Source organism: Xiphophorus maculatus, chromosome 18 (assembly GCF_002775205.1).
Source record: "Xiphophorus maculatus strain JP 163 A chromosome 18, X_maculatus-5.0-male, whole genome shotgun sequence".
Classification (NCBI taxonomy): domain Eukaryota; kingdom Metazoa; phylum Chordata; class Actinopteri; order Cyprinodontiformes; family Poeciliidae; genus Xiphophorus; species Xiphophorus maculatus.
This window is the reverse complement of record NC_036460.1, coordinates 18,613,755-18,641,107: the sequence shown is the minus strand read 5'-3', so window position 1 is coordinate 18,641,107 and position 27,353 is coordinate 18,613,755. Positions and strand designations below refer to the sequence as shown.

At 36.8% G+C, this 27,353-nt stretch overlaps 1 protein-coding gene across 1 annotated transcript in view; it reads left to right on the top strand.

The window, feature by feature from the left end:
• The first annotated feature begins 298 nt into the window (after window positions 1-298).
• pdgfd (platelet derived growth factor D) overlaps window positions 299-27,353 on the top strand; it is a 66,823-nt gene continuing 39,768 nt past the window's right edge. The window contains exon 1 of the mRNA XM_023350688.1: window positions 299-881. Within this exon, the coding sequence (XP_023206456.1) occupies window positions 764-881 (118 nt within the window). The 5' untranslated portion in view covers window positions 299-763. The remainder of the gene's footprint in view (window positions 882-27,353) is intronic.

Sequence of the window (27,353 nt, the reverse complement as noted above, 5' to 3'; positions counted from 1 at the left end):
CCTCCTGGTCACTTAGAGCAGTTCTTCTGGAGAATCCCCATATTATAACAATAATAAAAATATGTTGGTAAAGTTTGTATTGTAACTTATATTTTAATCTAATATGCCCCTCACTTTACGCTTTATATAATATGTGTGTGTGGGTGGATGATTGGCTACATAGAGTTTATTTGTGACTTTAAATGTTTTGTAAAAATAAATAAATAACTCTTGACCGCCTGTGCCAACATCTGTTATTGTAACACACACTCCACAAATACACACGCGCGCGCTCGTGAATGGAGAGCGCGCGCCGCTCTGTTGGCAAACTTTGACGCGCCCTTAGTTTCACAGTGTAGATGCGTTAGATAGAAACTATTTGTCAGCGACTGACTTGAATTTTTTTATTTTCACGGTGATAAGACGTCCGACGCCTCTAATCTCATTGTCTGACCGTGAGCGGAGCTATATTATCCTCCACCTGCTCTTCCTTGTTTCGGAGTTTGCCCTCGGTTTCAACAGGAGCCCAACTTTCACAGCAAGGCAACTTCTTCCACACTTTGGTACTTTGGCACAAGCCGAGGCATTGTGTCCGCACCTCATAAGCTACTGGAGGGCAGCACTTTTATTTCCTTCATCTAAAGAGTAAACATATTGGCAGACACAAGAGCTGTTGAAAGAGAAGCGGTCAAAGCGTCGTGCTCGCTGGGAATTATAAGTTAATCGTTGATTTGGAAGGTGAAGAGGACAGTTTGTTAAAGAGGGCAAAAGTTTTAACAGCACCATGAATGGAGCGATGGTTTTCCAGATGTGGATCATTTTATTGTTGGCCACTTTAAGCAAAGTTGGGAAGGCTCAGGTCGCCAATGCCAAAGTGTTGAGGGGCAACAGCAGAAGAGACGGTGAGATGTCTTATTTTTTCTCTCCACTATAGAAGGTCGCAGCCTTCTTGTTTGTATGGAAGATGTGAATAATTTTAGACAACAAAGGGAAAAAAAGGTTTTGGGTGTTATTTTTGTAACAAATGATAGTTTGTAAATGTTCAATGAACAGAGGAGAAATGAGCAACGGAAATAACTAAATAAATGTTTAACTATCCCAACGAGCATCAACCAGTGGAGAAAGCAGAGGAAAAAAATAGTAGTTTGTGGCAGACTGTCATCTGGGTGCTTAGATCCCGTCTTTGGTTCTACAACTTCCCTAATCCAATTGCATACTTTCTGGAAGTGTGCCACACTTACTTTTTACTTACCCTTGAGGCTGAAGTCATGCAGCAGTGCCTATGATTGTACACCTTCACTCAACCGCAGGGTTGCTTTTAGCTGGAAAAATTGAAAATATGTGAGTGCATTATATTCTGTCCAGCAAAGCTGCTCTTTCAGGACTGCACTAACTAAAATCACTTTGTGTCTTTGTTGATGATGAGCAAAGCATGATGCATAAACATGAAGGACTTGAACTTTAAATGTGAATGTATTAAATGACCTCTGTTGCACAATCCAAAATACAGTGTCTTGAAAAAGCATTGATGCTGGTTGAACATTTAGTCATGTCACAGTCATAAACTTCAATGTGTTCTATTAGGATGTTATGTGATAAACCTGCACAGAGTAATGCATCACTGTGAAGTTCAAGGAAAAATATTGCAGGGCTCTAAACATTGTTTTTCTTGAATGAATATCTGAAATCTGAATGCAGCACAATCAAATGCCTGTTTGTATCAAAAATTACTAAACAGAGTCCACAAGTATATATACAGTAAGCACAGCTGTTTTGTAGAAGCCTCACAGATTTGCTAGCGAGCATTAGTGAACAAATATTTGGATTTTGAATATCCGTTAGCACTGCTCAACCCATCATCAGGAAATGAAAATAGTATGGAACAATTGCAAACTTACAAAGTTGACTTAACAAAGATAAGGTAGTTTAATATAAATGCCCACCACACATCTCAGATTTTTAATTGTGAAATGTTTGGAGAGCTTTTGATATTTGCTTTCTATTTCACAGCTATGTGGTTTATGACATAAAATTCTAATAAAATGCATTACAGTTTGTAAAGTGACACATTTAACACAAACAGAAAAGCTTAAAGAAGGGCCGATGCTTTTAGCTGGAAAACAGGAAAATATGTGAGTGCATTACCACATCAAACTATATTGGCTTAACTTGAGATCCATTTTAATTCTGCATGTATCTGTTAAAATATAAACACTTACATTTATACATGCTACTTGTTTCAGCATCAAGAAAATGCTAGTTTGAATGATAGCAAGTGAACTGTCAAATATACTCTTTCTGCTTGTCAAATGATTGTGTGTAAACTGAATTATCTCACACAAACAGTCACAGCTGTACTAGAGTGGCACTGTGAGAAAAAGCTGACAGGATAGAAAAAAGTATCTGAATGTAAAAAGTTAAGGTTTTTAGATGATATCAGATGAACCAGTGGCTGACAACTTACGTTCCCAGCTTCACATAAAAATTGCATAGAAAAGGGCAAGAAGATATGAAGCTAGAAGATCACTAGGATACATTATTAACATAATAATTTGCTTTTGAAGTAATTATTTGTTATAACTGTTTCTATCCAAAGCTGACGAAAGGAGTTTTAACTTATTCTCAAAACAGATATAACACAGTTAACACGATAAAAAATATTGTCAAGACTGTTTTCAATTTAAGAATCTTTAAAATTTAGTTAGAAACATCCAAGTCCTAAGGGACATGTTTAAAAGGATCCTTTTACTTACAACTAGTAAATTTCTGAGTAGTTCTTCACAGGCATCTGACAGCTAGTTATTTTACTTTCCATGCTGACCTTTTTGGTCTTTTTCAAACTAATGGGTTTGTTAGTGCCACACAGTCCCTACATGCATAGTGTTACTCTAATAGTGTCCTGTGTAGATCATTCTGTACCTGAGGAAGCTTTGCTACATTGCCAGCTTTGCTTTTTAAATATGTTTGTCTTCATTCCTTTGAGAAGTTAGTTGGAGTTCGTGGTGTTACAAGTTAAAGTCACAACTGGCAATAGACTTCACTCAGTTTCAGCATGCCCCTCCAAGATACTTGTGGCTGAGAACATCCCTATTTTGGTTATCTAGATTGCTAAGTGTTGTGAGAACTTTTGTTGTACACTTTTTCACTTGAAAATTACTACAACTCAAGACAAATATGTAGGTCATAATTTGAGCTATACCACAGCTCAAAGTGATTTGATATTGCAATAAACTTCATTTATATTTTAGACTTTTTATTACCTTTCATATGTATTACTATTAGTCCCATCACACTATTGTGTATCTCCTTAGTGTTTCAGTGATGTTGGAAAAATGTGCAGCCTTTGGTAAATACTGTAAGTCTTAAGTATGTGACACTACAGAACACACAGCTTGTTGTGCTACTAAGCCAGACTACCACTAGTTATACTTGACATGTTGGGATATTCAGTTGTGATGCTAACAATATGTGCCATTGTGACACAATTTGCATAATTGCATTTGCTTTTGAAATGTTTCAGCAATTACCTATTTATAATAATATTATTATGAACAACTAAACTCATCCTATGCTATGCAATCACTTTCGTTGCACCAGCAAAGTTCACTCACCTTGACATGGTAAATGCTTGGAGTGGCTTTGACACCAGGGTTGTGTGACGAACTTTCCGACTTATTTAGCTAATGATTATTTGACTGTGGACAATCAAAGACTTTGTAAACATCACTAAACATTCATCAAGTTTAGAACAAAATGAAAAAAGAAGGCGACATGAGAGCAAAAGTATCCTTCTCTCCTGAATATTGTAACATTTTTTTCCAATCAATTCAACACTTGGAGTTCATCTTATAACCGATGGGTTGCCGGTTTGAGCCCCAACTCTATCTGCCTTACTAGTTGTGTCCTTGGGTAAGACACTTTCTCTGCCTTGCCTGCTGGTGTTCTTCAGAAGGCCCAGTGGTGCCGTTGCATTACTGCCTCGCTTCTGTCAGACTGCCGCAGGGCAGCTGTGGGCAGCTTACAATATGTAGTGTGTGAAGTGGTCTGGGGTCCTGTTAAAGCATTACACAAGTATTGGCCATTTACCTTTTACTATATGCCTACTTTATACCATATGTCATTGACATGACAAATCTCAAAGTTATTTTCTCAAAATGCTAATTTCTTCATGCTTAGACCCAAGTCACACATGTTTTTAGGTAAAGTAAAGTAACAATATTTTAAGGATTATGAAGTAAGATACAAAAAAAAGACTGCTTTACATACACGAATAGAGACCTGAGTGAATTTATTCCTTCATATCTTTGTTCTGCTCTAACAGAAACTATGCCAAATGACTTCGCTATACATTAAGGATGATTGGTGCTACAGAATGTTGTTTGAGCTTGTTATGCCTTTTAAGAATATTAACTAAATCTTATTTTAGCACATGACCAAGCAAAAAATTGTTTCAATTAATTGTTAGTGTTCTGCTATATTCATTTTGCTCATCCATAACTCACAGTAAAGCAGTGCCATTATAAGCTGAATGTGGACAAAACAATACTTAACTGCTAAGAACTAGTGGTGTACCTTTGATGACCTCTGTAAACTTGCATTATCTTCAGAATAATAGCTCTAATGCAGCCCCACTTTTATCAAAAGTAAAGCATGTGGGGGCTAATTTCACTTAAGTCTAGTAAGATGGTTGTAGAAAGTTCAACTTGAGATTTTAAATGCCTAACAAATTCAGCAAAAGAAAAATGAACAGTCCAGTAAAGTGTTCTTCAGATTTCTGTCAGTTTTGATTTTGCTACATGTGCTTTACGGTGTTTTTTTATTATTATTATTTCGATATGAGTACATACAATATTTCTAAGTAGTAGAATTATTTGTGTAGAAAATCTTGTAGAAAATATTATTTTACTCAGCTGAACTGCTTTGCTACAAGTGAGCAAAGAATCAACAATTATGCAAATTATCTCAATTTTCTAAAGTCAACACACTTATAAAATATTTTTATGCCACAGAGTGTAATGGTCAAAATACCACTGAATAAAGCAGCACAGTTCTCAATTGCTCTGACAACTTTTGTAGATGGGATTCTAGCTTTATTTTAATATGTCACTTGGTAAGAAGTAGAGAGTGCAAATCCTAAACAACTTCATGCTTAGACCCAAGTCTAAGCATGACGCTCAAAATGCTAATTTCTTCATGCTTAGACCCAAGTCACATGTGCTTTTAGGTAAAGTAACAGTATTTTAAGGATTATGAAGTAATCCTTAAAATACAATTTTAAAGTATTAGTAGGATAACATAAAATTAGACTGATGTGATCAAAGTTTTTCAATGGTTGATCAGATGCAGAATTTGAAGCAATTCTGTTCTTAAAGTAGACTGATTGATTTAAAGGGGGGCAGTTATGTAACATTGACTTGTTGGAGGTTTATTTCATGTTATAATATTATTCCCTCATCAAAAACATACCTGGAATGTTGCTTGGATTCTTTGGTGCATGTTTACAAAATCCTTGAATCTCCTGTGGCAGCTGTTGGTGCCACCTATTTCCACAATTATACTGTTAGTAATAATTGTTAATTGGAGCTGCAGTTTCCAGAAAAACTTCTGTCTCACAGAGCGAGCATCCCTCCCTCATATGTGCCCCACCCAGCTCGTCCAGACTAGTGGCAGCATTACCTAGCAAACACCTTTCTGAGCTTATCATATGAAATAGTTCTCAGTCCAACGCTTCTGAGAACAGTTCTAAATGGATTAGGCACTTCTTAAAGAGACAGAGGCCCATTTTAAAGGTGTCAAATTGCAGAGTCAAATTTCTTTTATACACAGAATGCTACAACTGAAAGTAACATAGTTACTTGATTGTGCTGTAAAATGTCACTATGTGCCTGGAAAGTGCATAATACTGCCTCTTTAAGAGCTCTTTAATCCACAACAGTCTTGCTATACATCACTCTCTAGAAGCTCTCATAGCCAACATATATTTATAAGTGTGTGTTTGTTTTCCTCAGCTGACAGGTGGAACTTGAGAGCTTAGTTCCGGTATTTGATTGACTGGTTCTGATTAGAGTTGCTTCCATGTGCATAACCTCATGCTGATAGGGACTCCCAGGCATTCACTTGTCCGCTGACTACTGTGAATGAGCCTGTGTGTCCCAGAGCATATTTATTAAAGGAGGTGTTACTTCATAGATATTCTGACAGAAAGTTATAGTCCTCTTCAATTAATCCTGCCTCACTAGGTTCCCTTATTTCCCTCTTAAGCATTTTTGGCACTTGGCTAATTTTTTTTCACCTTTTCTAATGTCTGTATATTACCAGTCTGGTGAAATTTAGATCAACCTCCAATCTTTTCCCTCTTTCATGACCCAATTTCTAAAATAACCCATGAATAAACACAATAAATGCAGCAAAAAATATAATGCAAGCAGATGTTTTGCTGAAGTCCAATTTTTGTTCTTTTTTTTTTGCATGGTTGCTCATATTACTAATGAATTTGACTGCAATCAGTGTTCAAAATGACCCACTTTCAAAGAAGAAGAATGTAAATATGCAGAAGTAATAGTGGATGCCAACGTTATTGGGTCGACTTTAAAGGTATTCAGCAATGGGAGCCAAGAACATTCTTACAAAATCTTAGCAAGACAAAGAGAGCTAATAAATAGACAGCACAACTAATAGCAATGGCCTTTTGTGGCGGATTGGTGGCAACTTCTGTAGAAAAGTCTGTAGTCAGACCAGGAGTGGTGTGATTGTGATGTGATATTCTTCACTGAAATGGATGTTTTTTCATAATTTCATAATAATAATTTTCAGCCACTGTTTAGTTCCAGGTTAACTGCATCTGGTCTCTTCTGATGCAGAATTATTATTCATATCTCACATTAATAATGTAAAAGTTAGACGAAATGTGATATGCTTGTTCAGACTGCAGATGCTTTAAATACTATCAGATGTGCATACGCTGTAAAAAAAAAAAAGAAAGTAAAAAGTCTCTAATTTAGGGTGGTTACCAGAATTTTGCCATATTTATACTGTAAATTAGAGATGTTTTTTCTACAGTGTAGTACCACGTAAGGAAGTGGCAAAATTTGATTTTCTTTTGGGATGAAAATATTGGAATTGGTAGATTCACACTGCACTGAAAAAGTTGCATATAGGCTGCATTTAGGGTTGAAACAATTAATTCTGATTAATTGATTATTGAAATAATCATCAGCTAATTTAGTCATCAAATGATTGTTAATTGGAGTATACAGACTCTGAACAATATAATTTGCTTAAATAACTACACACTGAACAGAAATAAAGACAAAACTGTATAATAAATATATAGATAATTTTTCCCAGAGCTCCTCAAGTGGAATTTATGTAGCTTCACCTGATTCAAAATCTTATAAAATAGAATCTCCTATTAGACACTTTTTGCTGTCTGATTAGTTGATTTATCAAAACAAAAAATAGTTAACATATTAGCCTTACACTATGTTTATATTTACTCACACAAAGTGCTGAGTTTTTCTCATGTTGATGTTGGAATTTCTTTTAGCTGCACATAGTACAAATGATTAAGCATACACAAAAGTAATGCTATGTTATTGTAATATAAAATATTTATTTTTCTTTCAGGAATTGGATTATTTACTTACTTTATTTTGTACCTGGCCCAAAATACACCCCTTTTACATTGATTTATTATCTCTTTAGAGATCCTGCCGCTTCCTATCTAAAGCAAACTTCTTAGATTAATAAATATAATTTTAAATCTAAATCTTTTATGAGTATAAATATGTTCAAGAGCATACGAAATGCTTTAAATGAAATTTTAATTTTCACTAATACCAGCCTCTTTAACATTCCCTTTTGTCTTGGTGAGGTTTAACCGTGATTTTACAAACATTGTTTTGTGTTAATTCATTATTATTTTTTGTGGTTAACAGTAATGTTACATATTTTCTACAGCTACAAAATTTGTTTTTTTTTCTTTCATGTTGATGGTGATAAGGGAAAACAGATAAGGAGCTACTGGCTGGGTGCATTGCTAGCTACTCCTGGCCCCTTTCCACATTCCCTTCATCAATTTTCCTAATTTATTCACTGAAATATTCCGAAAGGAGAGATGTTTCCAAGTTTCAGATTAAGTTTATTGTCCCAGTGGTTATTACAGTTGATGCATCATTGGTTTCCAGATTCATGGTGAAATGTTTCCACACCAAAGACATTTGTAAGTTATTGTGGTTGCCTCTGCCACTTTGTTTAGGACTTGCTTGCATTGATTATTTTAATCCTGATCCTGTGGTCACTGCACATAGCTTATCAAATGGACAGTCTGATTTTATTCACTAGCCAAACAATCAGTTTATCCCCAGTTAACATACATTTGACCAGTTGTTAGAAGAGGACACAAATATGGATCATGCATTACATGTTTGCTTAAACCTTTTCACATTTTGTCATATTATTACTAGAAGCCTTGTTTATTTCTGTGTTTAGCACCCCTGAGTGAATTTGGTGTACCATCTTTTGCTGCAAGTATGTTATTATACTACTACAGTGCCGATTTGTAACCTTGAACTCTTAACCTATTTGTATGGCAACCCAGCCCAACGTCAATCAGATTAGATATAGATTTTGGAATATCAGTTTACCAGATTCACAGGTTAGACTTAGAACAGGACATTGACTGTGCCATCTTAACTGAAGCATGCTAAACCAAACCATCCTCTTGTAATTTTCTAGGTTTAGGTTCGGCCAGCTGGAAAGGGTCCTTTTGCCCCTGTCTAAAGTCTTTTACTTCATCTGGCAGGATTTCTTTTTAGCTCCATTCATGTGACCACATCACATCATGAGGACTCCACCATAATGTTTCACAGTGGGAATAGCAAATTTTAGGTGAATTTTAGGCACAGCAGTGCACAGTTGTGGAGAACAAACCTTTTTAATTACACACTGAGGGGCTCATTTAATAAATAGGTGACTTTTGCAGAAGATTGATTGGTTTGACTGGATTTTGCTTCGGGGTATGGGAGTTAAAAGGACTAAATACAAATCAGAACAAAACATTTCAGATTTTTATTCCTTCCAAAATTTGAAAACCATGTATCACTTAACAAATATGTACCGTTTTGAGATTTTTGGTTGTAACATAACAAGCTGTGGAAATTTTCCAAGGAATTAACACTTTTTCCAAGGTGCTGCATAGGTCAAAGAACTGTATTACACATATATCAGTCTAGCACTAAATATGACAAACGGATGGCAATACAAATGCTAATGCCCTCCTTTCTAGAGTATAATGGTTAAAAGCGATACAGGCGGGCGAGGATCAAGAGGCAGCTCTGGAAGCTCTTATGTGAGCAGGAGACGACACTCCTCAAACATCTGTTTCAGCAGCAGTCACTCTTAAATTTTCCAAGAACATTTCTGATGCTGCTTTGTATTGTAGTACATTGTTGAAGGTCGTCTCTGTTCGTGGGAGTTCTCATTTGGCAGTCGTTGCGAGTATGAAACTATCTTTATATATATTATTACTAAGATGGAAAATACACCAAACCCCATATTATCTCACTATTGTTACGCTGGACACATTTCTAAGATCTTTGATTCATATAGAAAGGCATAAAAACTATGTATGAAATATATTTCTGGGTTTGCTTATCCTAATGTACCTTTAAGCAGTAATTCAAAAAAGTTTTGAGGGCAAAGTTTGAATAAGACATTTGTGGGCAATGATAAAATCTTTCTCTTTAAGGCCTGAAGTTGGAGAGCAGCTTAGGCGCTGTAGGTGGTTATAATGTGACAAAATGTAAAAAAGGCACTTCTTTTGATATATCTAATATCTGTTCCTACGAATAAGGAAGTCACAAAAACCATGATCTAGAACAAGACTCAAATGATGTTTGTGATTGACTTATGTTGACTTGCGTATTATTGTGTACACACAATACCTTTTATTTACTGCTTTGTTTCTTAAAAACATTCATAATGCCAAGCAGAATTCTTTGATTTACAACTTATATTCATTGTTTAATTTTCAAAAGAGTTTTGACATCAACAAAGTGTGAAAAGCTCACATATTCACTTGTAAACTATGAAACATACCATGAAAAGTTCTGCCTCTTTTTATTGGTAATGTTTGTTGTACAGCAGCATTTCTCATAATGAGGTTCTGTGGTAGACGTACAACTGAAGCAATAATAAATGACGTACTCTAAGGATTTAGGAAATTTCTTTCTACCATGTTACTACACAGCAGATATGTGAACAAACATGCTCCAAACAGGTGCAGTTGAAGTGTTACATGGGAAAAGCAGTCATGCTTACAACCAGTGTCATGGTTAACTTCCCATACAGAAACAGGTTTGACTTACTGGTTTAAACATTTAATGTCAAGAAGCCATTATTTAGTCAAAGAGGAACTGAGCTTAACAGAGAATATAACGTCTGTTCTTGGTCAGGCCAAAGCTTCACCATGTTTTGTTAAAGGGCACTGGCATAGCAGTCTGAATCCTTTTCTTCTAATAACGCCCTTCTTATCTTTTGCCTTCCTCTCTCAGGCCCGTCTTATCATTCTGTGCCTCTCTACATATCACTCAATCTCTCCAGTTCCTTCTCTTTTAATCTCTCTCTGTCTTATTTCTGATTTTATCTTCTCATCTTTTTCCTTCTGTTTCAGCTGTTTTTAATCAAAAACTGCAGTTCTGTTAGCAAATGTTGCAAAATAGCATTGCTCGTATTCACTTTGGCATCAGACAAAACTGTTACATAAGCAAGGTTAAGGCATTAAAGTCAAATGCAGTTTGTAAACCTTTAGAAATTTACATAAAGCATAAATCTATAATGTGATTGATAGGGCAAAAACTGCATATCTGCTTTAAAGTTTCACTCATAATGATTCATAATGAGAAAAAACTTACAAAGTGTAATCTCAAGTGTAGTGGCTGTGGACGCAAAATGTTTATAATGTTTATAGTCAAGTTTATTTGTAAAGGACATTTTCAGCAATGAGGCAGTTCAAATTGCTTTAACTCATAAAAACATCATATAGTCACCAATTATAAAACAGCAAACAAACATTACATTTTGTCAAATACTATAATTAAAATCAAGTAAATGCACAATAAACACGATCAATGTTCTACTTACTACTAATCAAATGCAGCTTGAAACAGGTGGGTTTTAGCCTGAATTTAATGGAAGTCAGTGTTTGGTCTGTTTGCAGTTTTCTGGAAGTTTATTTCAGATTTGCAGTGCTTTAAAACTGAATGCTGCTTCTCCATGTTTAGTTATTGGGATGCAGCACAGACTACAGCCAGAAGACCTGAATGGTCTGGAGGGTTGATACAGTAACAATAAATCTTTAATGTATTTTGGTGCTAACCCATTCATTCAACCCAAGATGAGAAGATAAACTCACAGAAGTATTTTAAAGACTGTTCTCTGAGGTACAGGGAGTCAGTGTAAAGACTTTAAAACTGGGATGATGTGCTCTATCTTCCTGGGTTTAGTATAGAAAACTAAATGCACAAAGGTGGTCATATAGGTGTTTGCACTCAAAAAAATACAGAGAGGGGCAAACTAAATATGTAATCATTGAATGGAGTTCATGAGTGGAAAATCATATTGTACCCTGCATGTAAGCACACCCATGCGTGTGTAACGCTCTCGTAAAGGAAATTTTACAAAAGTCCTTATTGGAATTAAAACACAGTTGTGACTAATGAAACAGACTACACACTTTGACAGGGCAACACATTTATATATTATTCTTAATATAAATAATACATTCTACTTCTCACTGCTGAGCAACTGAGAGAATGGCTTGTAACATATTAAACTGATGTTTGATACTCATTTACCTTTTATTTATCTTTGGCAATGTTAATGTATCTTATCAGCCCCAAGCAAGGATATCCAAGCATAGTGTCCCAATGACAGGTTGTCACCAAAAATAAATAAAAAAACACTCTGCTGCTTTAAATGGTGTGCAGGAATTGAACATGTCATGACATTGTCTACTATCACATTGCACAATGGAAGGTGCCAAAACGTTTTCTTTTTTATTTTATTTTTTTTATTGCAGCAGAATCCCATCAGAAAGGGTCAAACTGACATTTTAGTCCAACAATGAATCGTCGTCAGTCTCAATATAATGCGCTTGTGATGTGAAGCCGATGCTAACAAGAGACAATGGACATTCGTCTGGACAAATGAAAACAAAAATCAGACATTGGTTGCCGCAGGTGTGAAGCTAAAAAGGTTTTCCCAGAAAAATATGTAACACTATTTGATATTTGTTGTAAATGATTACTGGTCAGGAGAGAGCTACATTGGGAATTGGTGTGCCTGCATGCCAAATGTACACAGACCACCAGTTCAAGCTCACCAGAGACATTTTCTATCTTTCATACAATAGACAATAATCTCAAAGTGTTTATGTAGTTGATTTATTTCCTGCATTTTATAGACTTCTTATGTCTAAAGGTAATTAGATTGACTATTAGATATTTCTTCTCCTGAAATGTGTTTTCCCAGAACCTCCTATTTTACTGTGGCCATTTGTTGTGTGTGTTTCTATTGCAGGCTCCAAAGCAGTTCAATTTTTATAAATAACATACCATGCCACTGAGCAGGTCACTTCTCCTGTTGTGAAAGCGATTACACTTATCAACTTACATAGAGTCACAACAAATGCTACAGAAACCTGGAACTGCAATAAATGTTCTTGTTTTGTCACCCTTAATACAAGAGGAGCAGAAACAGACGTCCAATTTGGATTAGAAGTTACATTTCTGAAACATAACTGAAGTCAGACAAAAGGTTGTGACACTCACAGATTTTAATAATTAAATTCAGAGATATACTTCCTGGAAACAATAACCTGACACACATGCATCGCTGTGTTTTGTGTCTTTCTTTAAAATCAGGAGAGGTTACTCCTTCGTCCTCCATAGACATCGATGATTTAGATTATGTTTTTGTTAAAATTAACAGAAATCATGAGTTTTACACACGTTTTAGCTGAAATGGCTGAATTATTTTGCTTTAAAAAATTGCCAAATAGAAGGGTTTAGCATTCTCCATATGTTCAAGTTTGTAGTAAATGAAAAGTAAGTAGTAGTCCTCACAAAAGCCCTTTTCTGGGAAAAAAGAATTTCCCTGGTAATGTGTATTTATCATGGGAATTGCAGTGAGTAGTAAGAGGAGTAATAATGACTGGCAAACCATTCTGGGTTCTTGAAAAAGCTTTGACAGTCAAAATAGACGTTGGAGTTGGAGTTAAGTTACTTACCAAACAAAAAGGTCACGTCACTTTCTGGAATGAAAGTCAGGGAAATTTAAAAATAACTAAATTAAGCTTGAAGAAACATTGCTAAAGAATTGGAACTAAAAATATATAGAGCAGACTTGCTCAGTCAGAACATTTAAGTGCATTCTTATTTATTTTGTTTTAAAAGTAGTGTTTACTTGACTTTATCTCCAATAAATTACAGCTCTGTGAGAATTTTGTGGGATCAAAAGATTGTTTTCATTTTTTTTATTAACTGGTTTTGACTTATTTGACGATATTTAATATGAGATCCTCCAAATCATAAAACACTGTGTATTCATTTGGCATGAAACAGAAAAATCCAGTCTCCTCTTTTTGGGCAATGATGTTAGTGAGCTTGTTTACCCAATCTTGTCATATTAAACAGCAGGATTTAAAGAGGGAAGCAGAGTCGCTGAAGTTATTTGGAATTCATGAGTCACATTGAGTCCCATCCCAGTGTGCTAAACTGCCCACCCACCTCAGCTCGCTCACATCCAAACACAATTGCAGAACCTCCCTTTCAAGGGAATCCCCCAATAAATAGCTGTCATCATGAAATATAAACATCCACAGTCCGCCCGAGCCAAAGTCACCACACCTCTAAATGTTTGGCAGACACTATTGTCATCTCCTGCTCACAAATATTAGGGTGTTCACCAGTAAGACATTGTGATGTGGGGAGGGGTAGGAGTTTAAATTCATTTCTTTCTATTACAAAAACAAAAACAGAACAAATAGTGTAAATTATGTCTTGCAAAAGGATGCATATGCTGATCCATAAAGTGATACTTGGATTTTTATATTTAGTGTGGGCAGCTGATGAACAAATCTAGAAAGAACCTGAAGGGCACAGAAGAGGAGGAGGGAAAAGGTGTTTGGAAAAAGATATGCCTAGTTCAAAGACCGGTCTCTCCACTTTTCTGCTTCGTCAGCTTCCAAAGAGATAGAGAGGACCAATGGCAGGCCAAATTGATGGAGTATAAAAGAAGAGATGGATGAAAGCAGGAATGATTGAGGAGTGGAGAGGAGAGATAAGACATTTCTGGAAAGGGAGAGCAGAGCCAAGTATAGTATCAAACATAAGCAGATTATCTGATCTCAACATCTGATCAGAATCGAAGCCAAATGAGATAAAAATACAGGATCATGACTTTTTTTTTAAATTCATTCTGTGTGCTCAGGGAAGTCAATGTAATTTAGCTTCTTAATCTCATACCTTAAATATGCATCTAGGAAATCCGTTGCTTTGACCAGATGTATACCAAAGATTATACCTATGAAGACAAACAAGATTTACATATTATACAGATTTTTGTACTTACTTATTGTCTAAAGGTTATGCTTTGCAACCTGAGAAAATCTTGAAATAATAAATCAATATACAACCTTTATTTATTTTATTTTTTTTTGCAGAAATCCAGCCTCGGAAGTTATGCGGGTATCTTTTACAGCTAGTGTTCATTTGAACAATTGGGCATTAATTGAAACAATACTAGAAATTCTCTCAAACAAAATACCTCAGTCCATACAAGCAAACCCCAACACAAATGTTTAAATGATAATCATAGCGGAGAAAATGTCAACTTGCACTTTTGAGCTGCTGACATTTTGTTTTTTGCACTTATTGTTCCTAATGACTTGTCTGATGTAATAAATTACCTGAGGAAAGCTGGATAGGGGTCAAAATTACAGCCATTAACTTCTTCTGTGGGTTGTTAGGTATGTGAACCATATTGCAAAAAAAGAAAAAAAACAACAAATACAACATTTAATGGGGATAAGAGACAGTGCAAAAGTTTTGTATTCAGCTGAAAATTACTATTATGGACCTAATAGAGGGCATTAGCTAGTATGAGTGTACAATGGCTTAATAACCTTCAGCAAAATACAAGTATTATACAAAACAGTGCTACATGAAAAGTGTGATGGTGGTTCTGTGGCCTCCAAGCCATGACTATCTTCGGTTTTCACTATTTGACAAATATCTGAATAGCTGTGTTTCTAAGAGAAGGCTTTTCATAATCTTCCAGAAATAGAAAATGTTTTTCTGAAGAAAAAAAAAAGGCATTCGGGTGACATAAATAAATGCTTCGAAACATCTCCATATCTATATTTTTTGTCTTTAAAGAACTATAATGCCCTGCGACAGACTGGCGACCTGTCCAGGGTGAACCCCGCCTCTCGCTCGGAACGTTAGCTGGAGATAGACACCAGCACCTCCCGACCCCAGTAGGGACAAGGGTGTAAGAAAATGGATGGATAGATGGAAATAACTATAATGCTTGCCATTTAAACAATATTGTCTGCACTTATGCAGTCCTGTAGCATCATCGGTGCTGAAAAAATGTCAGATTTTTTTTTTAGCCTGGAGGCACAGAATTCACAATTTCCAAAGAAAATAGTTTGTTTGCAAAGTTGTGAATTGTGCAGACTCATTTATCTCTTCTAATGTGTATTGTCTTCCTTTGGCAATAATAACTCAATTTACCATCCAATAAAGCACTTCTGAAAATGAGCTGAGTTGGGGACACAGTGAAGGAGAATTAGGAAGCAGGCTAGAGGGTGTTAGAAAGACAGATGTTTAGTTTTTGTGGAGCACAGTAAGCCTTGGCAGCGGAAGCATCTGAGTTTCAGTGGATGTAGTTAAAAAAAGGAAAATATGACACAGAAAGCAAGCAGTATTTGCATAAAACAAACATTGTCAAGAGAAGGACAAAGTGAAATCGTTAGAAATTAGAAATGAGTGAGCAAAGGGAGAATTAAGAGAACAAGAAGACTAAACAAGGACAAGGTCTTGAGTGGAAGATTAGGACAAGCAGCTTGCAGCCAAGAAGAAAAGGCAAAGAAAATGAAGGGGAAATTCTGCAGCCTGCCTATATGTGAGTTTCACAGAAAACAGCTGACAAGTGCATGAACAAAAGAGCTGATGAAAGATGGAGTCGGGAAAGGGATGAAATGAGACAACAGAAATAGAGCATGATGGATATGAAAGAGACACAGTAGAGGTGTGAAAAAAGCAGTGATGTGGGAGAGAGTGCATGTTATCACAAAAGAGAAACATGAGAACCAGGGTTGTGCTGCATAAGCAGAGACGGGAAAAAAATTAACCAGATTGTGATAAGACAAGTACAGAGGGAGAGATGGCTTTAGGAGGGATTCAGAGGTTCCCTAGAACTTAAATAAAACACTGATGAATGAGAAATGAAGTACAACACATGGGAGTAAAACAGCATGCATGAGGCAGCATGTGCTTTGAAAGTATGTAGATTAAGTGCATAGTGATCTTCTCTAAGTGTTGGCTCTGTCCCAGTCCTTAACAAACAAAGCTTATGTGGGTAAACAGCAAAGAGATGAAAAACCTGCTGATGTGCTGGTGGGAGTGTGTTAAAGATTCAAAGATGAGGGAAAGGCTGCTTGTTCATGTGTTTGAGAATAGATTTTGGATGACATTATTCCCCAAACTATAGAATGTAGCAGCTCAAATATTACTCACAATGTAATTGCCACTAAAACGCATATAATGCTGGTGAGAACTTTAAATATTCTCATCAAATATTCAGCATCAATTTTTAAGTAATTTGGGGATTTTACTGATACAGTTGAACATTTTCCTTTTCCAGAATGTAGGGACTATATAACAGAAAACTGCTATGAGCAGAAAAACAAGAATTGCGTGCAAAACATACATGTAGCTTTAAATGTATGCATACACTATTAACAATATTTGGTTGGACATCCCTTAGGAAATTGCAGACTGCTGACATTTCATTGCCGTCAACAACTTTTGATCTACCTAGATATTTAACTTGTCTTCCCATCAGAACTTATAAAAATTAATTAGCTTCCCAGTAAAGGTTCGGTTTATAAACCTAGTCTGTTACTCTTCAAAAGAGTGAGAAGTCAGAAGCTATTTTCTAAGATTGATATTAGCACCCTCCAAAAACTAGCCTTGATGTGTCTTTGAGATCACTGTCCATTTTGTGACATGCAGTTATGTCAAGGTTTCACTCTACTGACCAAAACAGTCTCCTCAAATGAAAATAAATGTGTTGTGTTTGTTTAGGAGGAACTCAGGCTCACCCCATCACACCCTAAAAGGTACTAAACACTTGTATAACTGCCTACAGTGAAGTGATTGACTAAGAGGCTGCTGACCAAAAAGGTCCCTACTTTAATATTATCTTCCAGCATGACTGAAAATTACAACTACTCACATGGACAAACCAACTACCTTGAGAAAGGTTTTGAGATAAAAAGATATGCAGAAAGAGATAAAAATTGAACTGTTAAATTGACTACTCTTAAAAGCCAGGTCTGTTGCAGATAACAAGTCATTTTAAAGGAGCTCTAACATTTCTGACTGGTTCAAATACCCTGAACCAGTCCAGAAGCCAAATAACAAGCTTTTATCACTTCTTAATGGACATTCATCCAACTATGATCAGGGATGTACACATTGCTTTGACCCTGTATCTATAATGTTGATTGTGAGATTTAAATAAATACGTTCAAACTTTTTCATTTGACTGAAGGCTGTGTATTTTAAAACAAATATTGCCCAGGAGAAAGGAAAATAATATTTGAAGTTCAAAACTTACATGACATTTATTCTCATAATTTCTGTACATGAACTTGTGCTTGGCTATGTATGTACATTGCTTATAGAGTTAGTTAGACTGGTACATCAAGCACAGACATCCCCAATGCCAATGTCGGCATCCACAGTCTACAAGAAATATTTTTTTCAGAGATGTTACATGAATGAGCAGAGTCCTGAAACACTTGACAGCTGAATGAGTGGAAGCACTTTGCACCAATCTGACAGTTGAAAAGAATGTGATAAAAGGTTAAAAACAACAAATAAAGCACTAATATATATATATAACAATTCAAGCTGCTGATTGTACTTCTATAAGGATCCTTAGGAATTAGACTTGCTTTATGTTTTCAGCAGCACAGATGGTTGGCTTGACCTGCAGGTTTGTCCTCTTAGGCTTCAGTCTTTTATGTTTATCTCCCCAATGCAGTATGTTTATGCATTCAGCTCCAGCTCCCTCTGCGCTTATGGGAGCTGCTGCTTAAAAATTGTTCACATCCACAGACAAAGTCTCCAGTTATTCTGAAAAACACTGAATATCGGCTCTGTTTGCATCATATAGTAAATGTGCAGTGGGGGAAAGGATTATCAGCCTCAAGAGTATGGCAGATGTTTTCACTCTGTGAAGTTGTTATTATTATAGCAAATAGTCTTCATAGAGACACATAATGAGGCAGCGACTACCACAGAGTCTTGCAGGTCTTTTTTGACAGATTTTATCAGCACAATAACACAGCAACTGTACAATACATATAAACAATGTGTGGCTAGAATCAGACTGAAGACCTGGCTAAAATAAAGTCTTTGTCCAAATAATCAGGATGGTTCTATAAGTTTTGCATTAATAAATGAAATCATCTGTTGAAAACTGAATTTGTTTACCTTTGCTATGTTTCTTTGGCTTTCTCTGGAATTTTACAAATTGGTTCTTTAGGGTCACTCTGGCTTTCTCTGAGGGCTCAAAAACATGCATATTAGGTTAATTGGTCCATCTAGCAGATGCCTTTTGGTGTGATTGTGTGTGCATGGCTATTTGCTTTGTGTCTCTCTATGTTGCCATGTGATGGAATGGCATCCATTTCAGGGTATGCCTCACAATCTGACTGAGGTTAATAGGGTAAACAAAATGGAAAGATGAACTTTTAGAAAAAGGATTTTTCATTGAGTTTGTTAAACTGTCTTGGCTCCCACTTGACAGCAATCCAGTAATGCAGGAGGTTGGAGTGTTTTATCAAGAAAAAAATCAGAAAAGAGTCAAGCGTTTTAAATGTTTTCACTTCCTCCTAAAACACTAGAGACACACACCCCTCCCCACTAAAAGAACCTTGAAATGAGCAAAATAGTGTTTGCAGGACTATGCAATAGTAAGAACATGACAAGTGTCAAAAGTGACACTACAGAAAGATGAGAGCAGAAGCTGCTTTCACCCCCAGGAGAGGCATCCCAGCTGAAGAAAAGAGATAAACAGTGTATGTTTTATACTGCGTGTGTGCGTTGAAAAAAGTCTGCGTTTGAGACATCCTCTAGTGCACTGAGAGAGCTACGTCTTTGTTACTCTGACAATGCTGCCCTGACACATTTGAAAAAGACTTTTTCCCCCCCTCCTCTGTCAAACACTTTTATCTTTCCTTCTCTAACTGTCAGCGTTTCGTCCCCCTCCTCTCTGATTCTTTATTTGTACATCTCAGCATTTCTTCTGCTGCCCCCATACCCCCAATCTCTGAGTTGTCTTCATTAGTTTTCTCTTCTGGTTTCATTTCATAGTCAACTCTTTGTTGAGTCTTAGTTTTTTTTTTTTTTTTTTTTTGGTATCTTGGAAGCACAGAGTGAGGAAGAGTTAGAAGCAAACATGGGGAGAAAAGCAGAGAATATGCAATGTGGAGAAGAGAGGATTGGGGATAGGGGACACTGACATGAGAAAAGGCGTTTTTAGAGTGCTATCAGAATAATGAAATGATAGGCAGAAAGCTTGAAGCTAAAAGAGAAAAATGGTTACAAAGAGGAATAAAAAACAGCAGAAGGATGAAGTTATGTGCTACTGCAGCGCCTGCAGCAGGATAAGTGATCCCTGCGGTAGATAGAAGGTCAGACACACACTTGACAGTCAGATCGCAGCTTAACCCTGCATTATAACTACACACATGCAGGCAACGCTGCACTTGGGCACATGCTCCCTGACACAAACGTATACAAATGTACACTCACAGACACATCCAGATGATGCAAGGCAGACGGCCTGGGAGCAGGATGGCTGTCAAAACAACAGCATCTGCTCAGCATCAAACACAACGCTCCAAGCAAACACACACAAGCATATATCCAGCAAACAGCGCCCAAGCAGTCCTTAGAGGGATCAACTCTGATTTTTGATAAACTAATGCAAGCCCAGCTGGGGCCTGGCAAACACACTCAAACTCGCACACTTTAAGAGTGCAAGGTGCACATAGCTCTAACCATTTCACACTCATTTTTCTGTTTTAAATGTAATCGTTACATTTAAAATTGTTATTTTTAAATGAAGAACTGCAAATAACGGTTTATGGAAACCTTTTATTTTTTGTTTTCTTATTTTGTGGTGTTATGCAGAAATATTTAAGCCCTTTTGCCCTTTTCACATTTTGCTAAGTTCCTATCACAGACATCAGTGCATTTTATTGGACATTTATGTGATAGAGCATCACAAATGATGGTTTAATTGCGTACAGGGAAGCTAAGGATACATGGTTTTCAGTTTGTTTTTCTAATAAAAATCTTAGAATTTTGGTGTGCGTGTGTACTTAGTCCATGTGTATATTGCCCAATACGAATGCAATTTCCATCATCTAGAGACTGATATTTATGTCAACTTTTCTTTGCAAAAATAAACTCAAGCTCAGTCAGATTGGCTGGAGAGCATCAGTGGCCTAAACACGTATGTTTAGGTCTAGCCTTCATTTCTCAATTGGATTTAGGCCTAATTTTCAACTGAGTCAATCTGTCACATGAACGTGTTCCTCTAAACCATTTCACTGTACCTCTGGTTGTATGTTTAGGCTCCTTGTCCTGTTGGAAGGTCGACCGCTGTCCTCCTAAGTATTTTGCAGACTCCAATGTATTAAACTCAATCACCTCTACCCAACCATCTCCAATCTAAACATGATGATCCTCACAGGCTGCTGCCAGTATTATGTATCACTGTGAGAATTTTATTTGTGTAAAAACTCAAAACCAAAAGTTGTCCCCTTTACATATTTTTCCACCTGAGCTGCTGATATTGCTAACTCCTCCAGACTTAGTCTTCACTTATTAATGCTCTCTGTAGTCAGTTGGTAAGTTTCTCCTAAGTTGTTAAATGTGCTGTACTCTTTGTTATAACATGAAGGATTAAACAAGTGATGTTATGGTTGTAATGTGACAAAAACAAATGTATTAGTAGTTGCAAGTCAGTGTATCATTGCAAACACTGGTGCCTCAAAATTTCTGAATAGATCCAGATAAAGGTAGATGGAAAAGTTAAATAAAATTTAAATAATCTCTTAATTGCTTGTAATCCAGAAAACACATAATGTAGTCAAGGTATTTATACTTTTTGCGATTGTGACCTCATTCAACTTTCATTAATTGTTAAAAAGTTAGCACATTAACTTTGCCATTCAAGGAGCATTTATCATCAACGATAGATACATCAAAGACACAAGCCAAAAGTTAGTATCACCAAGTTCTATTTTATTTTGTTTTATTTTTTGCTTCATTGGGTCTACAATATTGATGCAATTTTTAAATCTTCCATCTTATCTAATTTGTCCTAAAATAGATGAATTAGTGCCCTTCATTTCTCTTCATTATAGAGAGACATTTTATTGTTTTTGGACAGCAGTGCTTTGTCCTTGAGGCCTGATTTGTCACAAAATGCTTTAAAAATGCACAAAGTCAGTAATCTGACCACAGTGGGGAGATACTGTTAGTCAGCAGGTCCTGTGGTTTACTCACAGAGGGAGAGAGAGCTGCTTGGTCAGGGAAAGAGGAAAACACACATTTATTAATAAAAAGAGATTGATGTAGTCAAAATAATCTGGAAATAATACTTCAAAAAGGCAGAGATCAAAAGTGGCAAGAATTAAGACATGCAATGAAACATTGTCATACTCAAAGCGGTGAGGTTTTGAAAGGAGATAAGAATAAAACCTTTTTTCTTTAAATCAAGAAACCTTTCAGCGACTTTACTGAACTGACCTGATCTCTCAGTTGTGTTCCTCGATCAATAAACACTAACGTGATTGTCACCTCATTAGCCAAAAAGACCTAGCTTCACCTTCCAGTTAATGTCCAGTTCTGGCCGGTGTAGCATCGGTGTAGTTTGCTGAGTTTGCTCAGTAAGCAAGGACTTTGTCTTTTATTTAATTTAGTTGGGTAAAAATTTTCCACTGTATTCTTTAAACTGACATAGGTAATCTAAAGGGTCCCAAAACCTTTAGAAACCACTGCATTTTGTAAAGGCAACATCTGTTTGTCTGCTTTAGTGTAAATCAGGGCTAATTGATTGTCCTCGTCAGCCCTGCTGTTCAGACTGCGGTAGCTGTCAACAGGGGCCGAGTGTTTCTCTAACAAGCTGCATGAACACACACACCTTCACAATCTCCTAAGCTCATACACTATTATGTCAACTCCTAATGTGAAGATGGGCTCAGTAAAATTTAGCTACGAACCTTCATAGAAGCACATATTCACACCTACAAAAGGTCGGCAAAATGCAGGTGGCATGATCTTGTCCCAAGTGGTTTCCGTGACATTTGCCAGTTTGACAGATGTTGAAGATTTCTGAAGAGAATCCCCCTGCCTTGATTGATATGTATTTATACAGCAGCCACACTTTAGGCCTAAGTAATAGAAAATAAAAATAACACTATCTCGATTCTTTTGCAAAAACAGTCAGTAACACTTATTAATGTAGAATAATGCAAAGGCAACAGTCTTCATCAAGCTCAACTGTAAAGACATATTTGTTCACACAGGGAGGATGTAGTCGATGAGGTCTCAGCAAAGGAGTTCCACCGTGGGAGGCTACAAAGGGAGAAGATTCTCTCATCCCTCATCCTTTCCTTCTTTCTGTCTAGCCCTTCTTTCAACCTCAACTCTCTTCCCACACCCACAGACTTCCCCCTCTTTGCTTTCTTCCTTGCAATGATGGATTTCTGCCCTATCCATCATCCTGTGCTTCCTTTTCTCTCTTTCTCCTCCTATTTTCTGCATGTCTTCTTCTCTTTATCTCGCTATTTGTCTTCCAATTTCTTCTCTTTTTTTATGGTAATGCTTTTATTTTTGTTCATGTTAAAACATGCACAGTGGGTATCAAAAGTATTCCATCCCGTTTTAATGTAAAGTTATCATCATACAAAGAAACCATAATACATTCTTCTAATGACTTTCCTACATATTTTGTGTCTCTTAATGTGTATATTTTATAACTGACAAAATTATTTAGCAAGAAAAAATTAGAAAGACTCAATTAAGTGTGTTGACATAAATTTAAAGGGCTCTATGAATGTCTCAGACAATGGAAACTTGACGAGACGGAGTTGAAGGAACCATAATGGGAGGAAAAACCCCTGCATGGGATATACCATGGATAGATAAATGCAAAAGCCTGGCATTTTAAGTACAAATTTACTGTAGTTTTGCATATCATGCAGAATATCCCTTTAACCAACTTGTTGTTTTTGCTGAGTTGTTTCTTTTTTTCAGCAGTTTGGTGTGTAAAACATGATGTAGTGCAGTGCTGGTGTTTTTTTTATTTTTTATTTTGGATTTTTTTTTTTTTTTTTTTTCATAAATTGCATAGTATGTAGATTTGCCGTTAAAACTTTGTAGATGATGTTTGAAGTTGCTGCCATAATGTACAGGATGCTGTTGCTAACTGGTCAGCTATTCCAGTTCAGGGAAGGGATTTGACCTTAAAACAAGCTATAATCCATATTATTTACACATTCCAACATAGTCTCTTTGGTTTGCACAGAGATGCATTCTACTAATTGTGTGTGGAGCAAACAATATTTGTGTGTGCATGTGGTGTGTGTGAGAAGTGTGTGTACTGCTTCTGCATTCATGTGACAAGGCTGCCAGAGTCGTTCAAACGCAGTGTCTCCACTGACCTGTCCTCAGTGCTGACTCAGCCAATGCTGCTCTTTCCTGCATTATTCAGCAAGCTCAGCCAAGGTGTTAAACAGGAGCGCATCAGAGCAGAGGATGGGTGCCTGCTAAGTGGACTGCCAGCAGATAAGGAGAATGGAAACGTTAGTTTTGTGCATTGCAAAGGTTGGGGAAAGGTGGACATTTTTAGATAAATTACATTTCAGCTTTGTTTTAGAAACATTCAAATGAGTAGCAAATCATAGTTTATTATCGTTATTATTTTTTCTTATTTTAGTGAACTCAAATCATAAAAGATCTGACATGGTATAACAGTATTATCAAGCTGTTAAAAAGAACAAGGCCCTTGTAGTTTAACCCCTAACCTACAAATATTTATGTACTAGGTTTCCATGTGTTTTTCCAGTCTTGCAGATCAACAGCACAATTAAAGTGCAACTAACTCCCCTGTGAAAGTATCACCCCTCATACCATTCAGCTGTGCAAAATGCCTGGGTGGACATAGTGCCGCCTTCGAGACACAGATCCACCTCGGAGCTGCAGTTTTCAAGCTTTCAAGCTTCCACCTCACAGAGCACCTCTCCCCTGCGACGTCCTCCCTCAGCTCCTTCAGACTAGCCAGCAGCAATTAGGAAAACACCTGTTCAAACTGTGCGTCTGCTAAGCTCATTGTATGAGCCACTTCTCAGTGTGACCCTGGTAAAAACGTTGTTAGAGGTTTAATAGAGGAGTGATGTTGCAATGACTTCTTGAAGGCAGAGTTTTAGAAAGAGAGCTTAGCCATTAAATTATGAAGTCAAATTTCTTTTAAGTCATATTTCATATACAGTATATAACATTTTTATTACAACTGAAGTTAACATAGTTACTCGACTGTGCTACAAAATGGCAGTTTGTGCCTGGAAAATGCATAAGACCGCCCCTTTCAACCACTGTTATGTTCTGAAGAACATTGCGCTCCCTAAAAGAACATTGCGCTTCCTAATCATTCTTTAGTCTCAGGTTGTGTTCTAATCAAGGGAAGAAAAAAAAATCTGACCCACTTATACCTAAGTAACAGTTTGAGCAAAATGAAGGCAGGGCAGTAATTCATTAGCAGACGCCTGTAAAAGCTGAATAGGACGAAGTTGGTCCAGCTAGTGGACAGGTGTTTCTACCATAGCATATTCAGCAACACTAAAGCATTTTTTACAAAGGCTGACTTTGTTTTTGGGCATATTTCTTCATTAAAATGCTGTGCTTAGAGGCTATCTGAAATTATCTAAAAATATTCCCTTTTTGATCTTTAGAACCACCCTTTCTAGCAGAGAGCAGACCATCCCCCCCTTTTCTGCCCATTAGGCTAATTTGCCCTCTCAGAAGGTGTTGAGTCACAGATGTCTAAGAGGCCCTTGTGGAAGTTAAGTGGATGCTAATGCTAATCAACAGGCCCAAAAGGACCATTGAAACCTGCTGGCAAATATGTAAGAACCAGCAAAAAAGATGCTGCAGTGGAGAATATTGTAAATGCATTGTGATTTGCTGATAGATATCTTGAGGTGTTCCGCATAATTTGACAAAAATAAAAATAAGAAATGAAGTTGTACGCATGGCAACAAAACACTAGAGACATTGAGCCAAACAGATGGTATTTCGAGGATAGATCTGCAACAGTTAATGCCCTGCCTTCTTTATGAGTCAACCTTAGACATGCTCTTTGGTGTAGCCTTCACAGCATTTGAAGCGTTGAGGCCCCTTGGGGTCTGACTTGTTCTTTCCCTTGTCTCTACTCCTTTCATTTTTCTATGCTACATGCATTTTCATGTTTCTTTTTTCTTCATCTTTGTCCTTCTCTATCTCATTCAATCGCCTTCTGCTCTTGTGTTTTTTTTTTGTTGTTTTTTTTGTCTCCAGTAGGTGACTGCCCTTCGTCTTTGCTCTGTTCTGGTCTAGTTTATCATCCCCAATCTACCTTTTTTTGTAATTCTGACTCCATTTAGGCTGACGTTTCCGTCCTGTGAGGATGTCTGCTCTGTCATATGTGGTCCTTATGCTGAGCAAACAGGCTCTGGTCATGCCCACGTTTGTTTGTCTAACCTTGCCTGTCGGTGTCACAGGGCATGCCTTTGTTTTGGCTTCAAAGGTATATTCACACTTTCTCACACAAATTCACACACTCAGCTGCTCTTAGACAAAAATCTTTGCACAGAAGTATGTGATCACAACGAACCCTTTTTGCATGCTGATGCTGTCACACTGAAAACATCCACCCACACAGATGCACACGGATGTTACCCCCTTCATAAGTAGAGACTGCAGAGACAAACACCCCACAGTGTTTCTGACTGAATCAAAATTGTCCTCAGGCAGGGGGGCTCTAAGGACAACTGTTCAGTTTTAACTTTATTTTTGCAAAGACTGAGGAAAAGACAGCTAAATTAAGAAAAAAGATAATAGTGATAGTACAAAAAGGAAAGTGATTGATGTACAATTATGCAAATCATAAATACGTTTATTAATTGTAGGAACAATACTCATTCAACAGTCTGAAGGTTGAGCAGAATGCACTGTTGTACATTTTTACTAAACAAGCTATATTGTTCCTTTTATGTAAGAATAATCAGAAGTGAATGTTTCATGTGAGATAGCCTAAGAATTACAATATTTGGAAGTCATATCCGATTGAGCTTTATTCACCAAGTCTGTGCACACAAACAATGACTTCAGTTCTACTTTGCCCTCATTGAAGATGTTTGAAATATAATAAAAATGATTTGTTTTAGTAAATTTGAGTATATGTATGCAGTGCTTTTTTTCCCCAAAAACGAAACACAAGGTTGAATTAGCTCAAATATGAGCTGTATTAATCTGAGCATTGTTACTCACCAAGGAGATGGTCTGGGTTAAGAAATTGTCTCTATGGCGGCTGTTTTTTGTAAACAATTTGTGTCCAGAATGTGTGGGGTTTTCAGACAGTTAAGCTGCCTTTTTTTCTGACTTTAGACATGTTAAAGTCTTGGATGGAGAGAAGGTCAGCCTCAGTGTTCCTTTCTGCAGACTTAATTGTTTCTTGTAGTTTCTAGATGAGCCAAGCAATAGTGATGGGCAAAGACAGAACAGACTGAATAAAGGTAATGTAGAAGATGACCAGCAGCTCATGTGAAAGGTTCTACTTTTTGAGTTACTGAAGAAAATGCTCTGTCTCTTGCTCAAACCTTCTTCCAAATGATATTAGTGTGAGGGCAATTTTAGGCCTCCAGAAAGTTGTTGGAGACGGTGAGTGGTGGAAGTGTGCTGAGTGCTCTGTAGAAGTCCACCATAATCTCCACTGTCATAAGCAGGTAAACCTCCAGGGTTCTGATA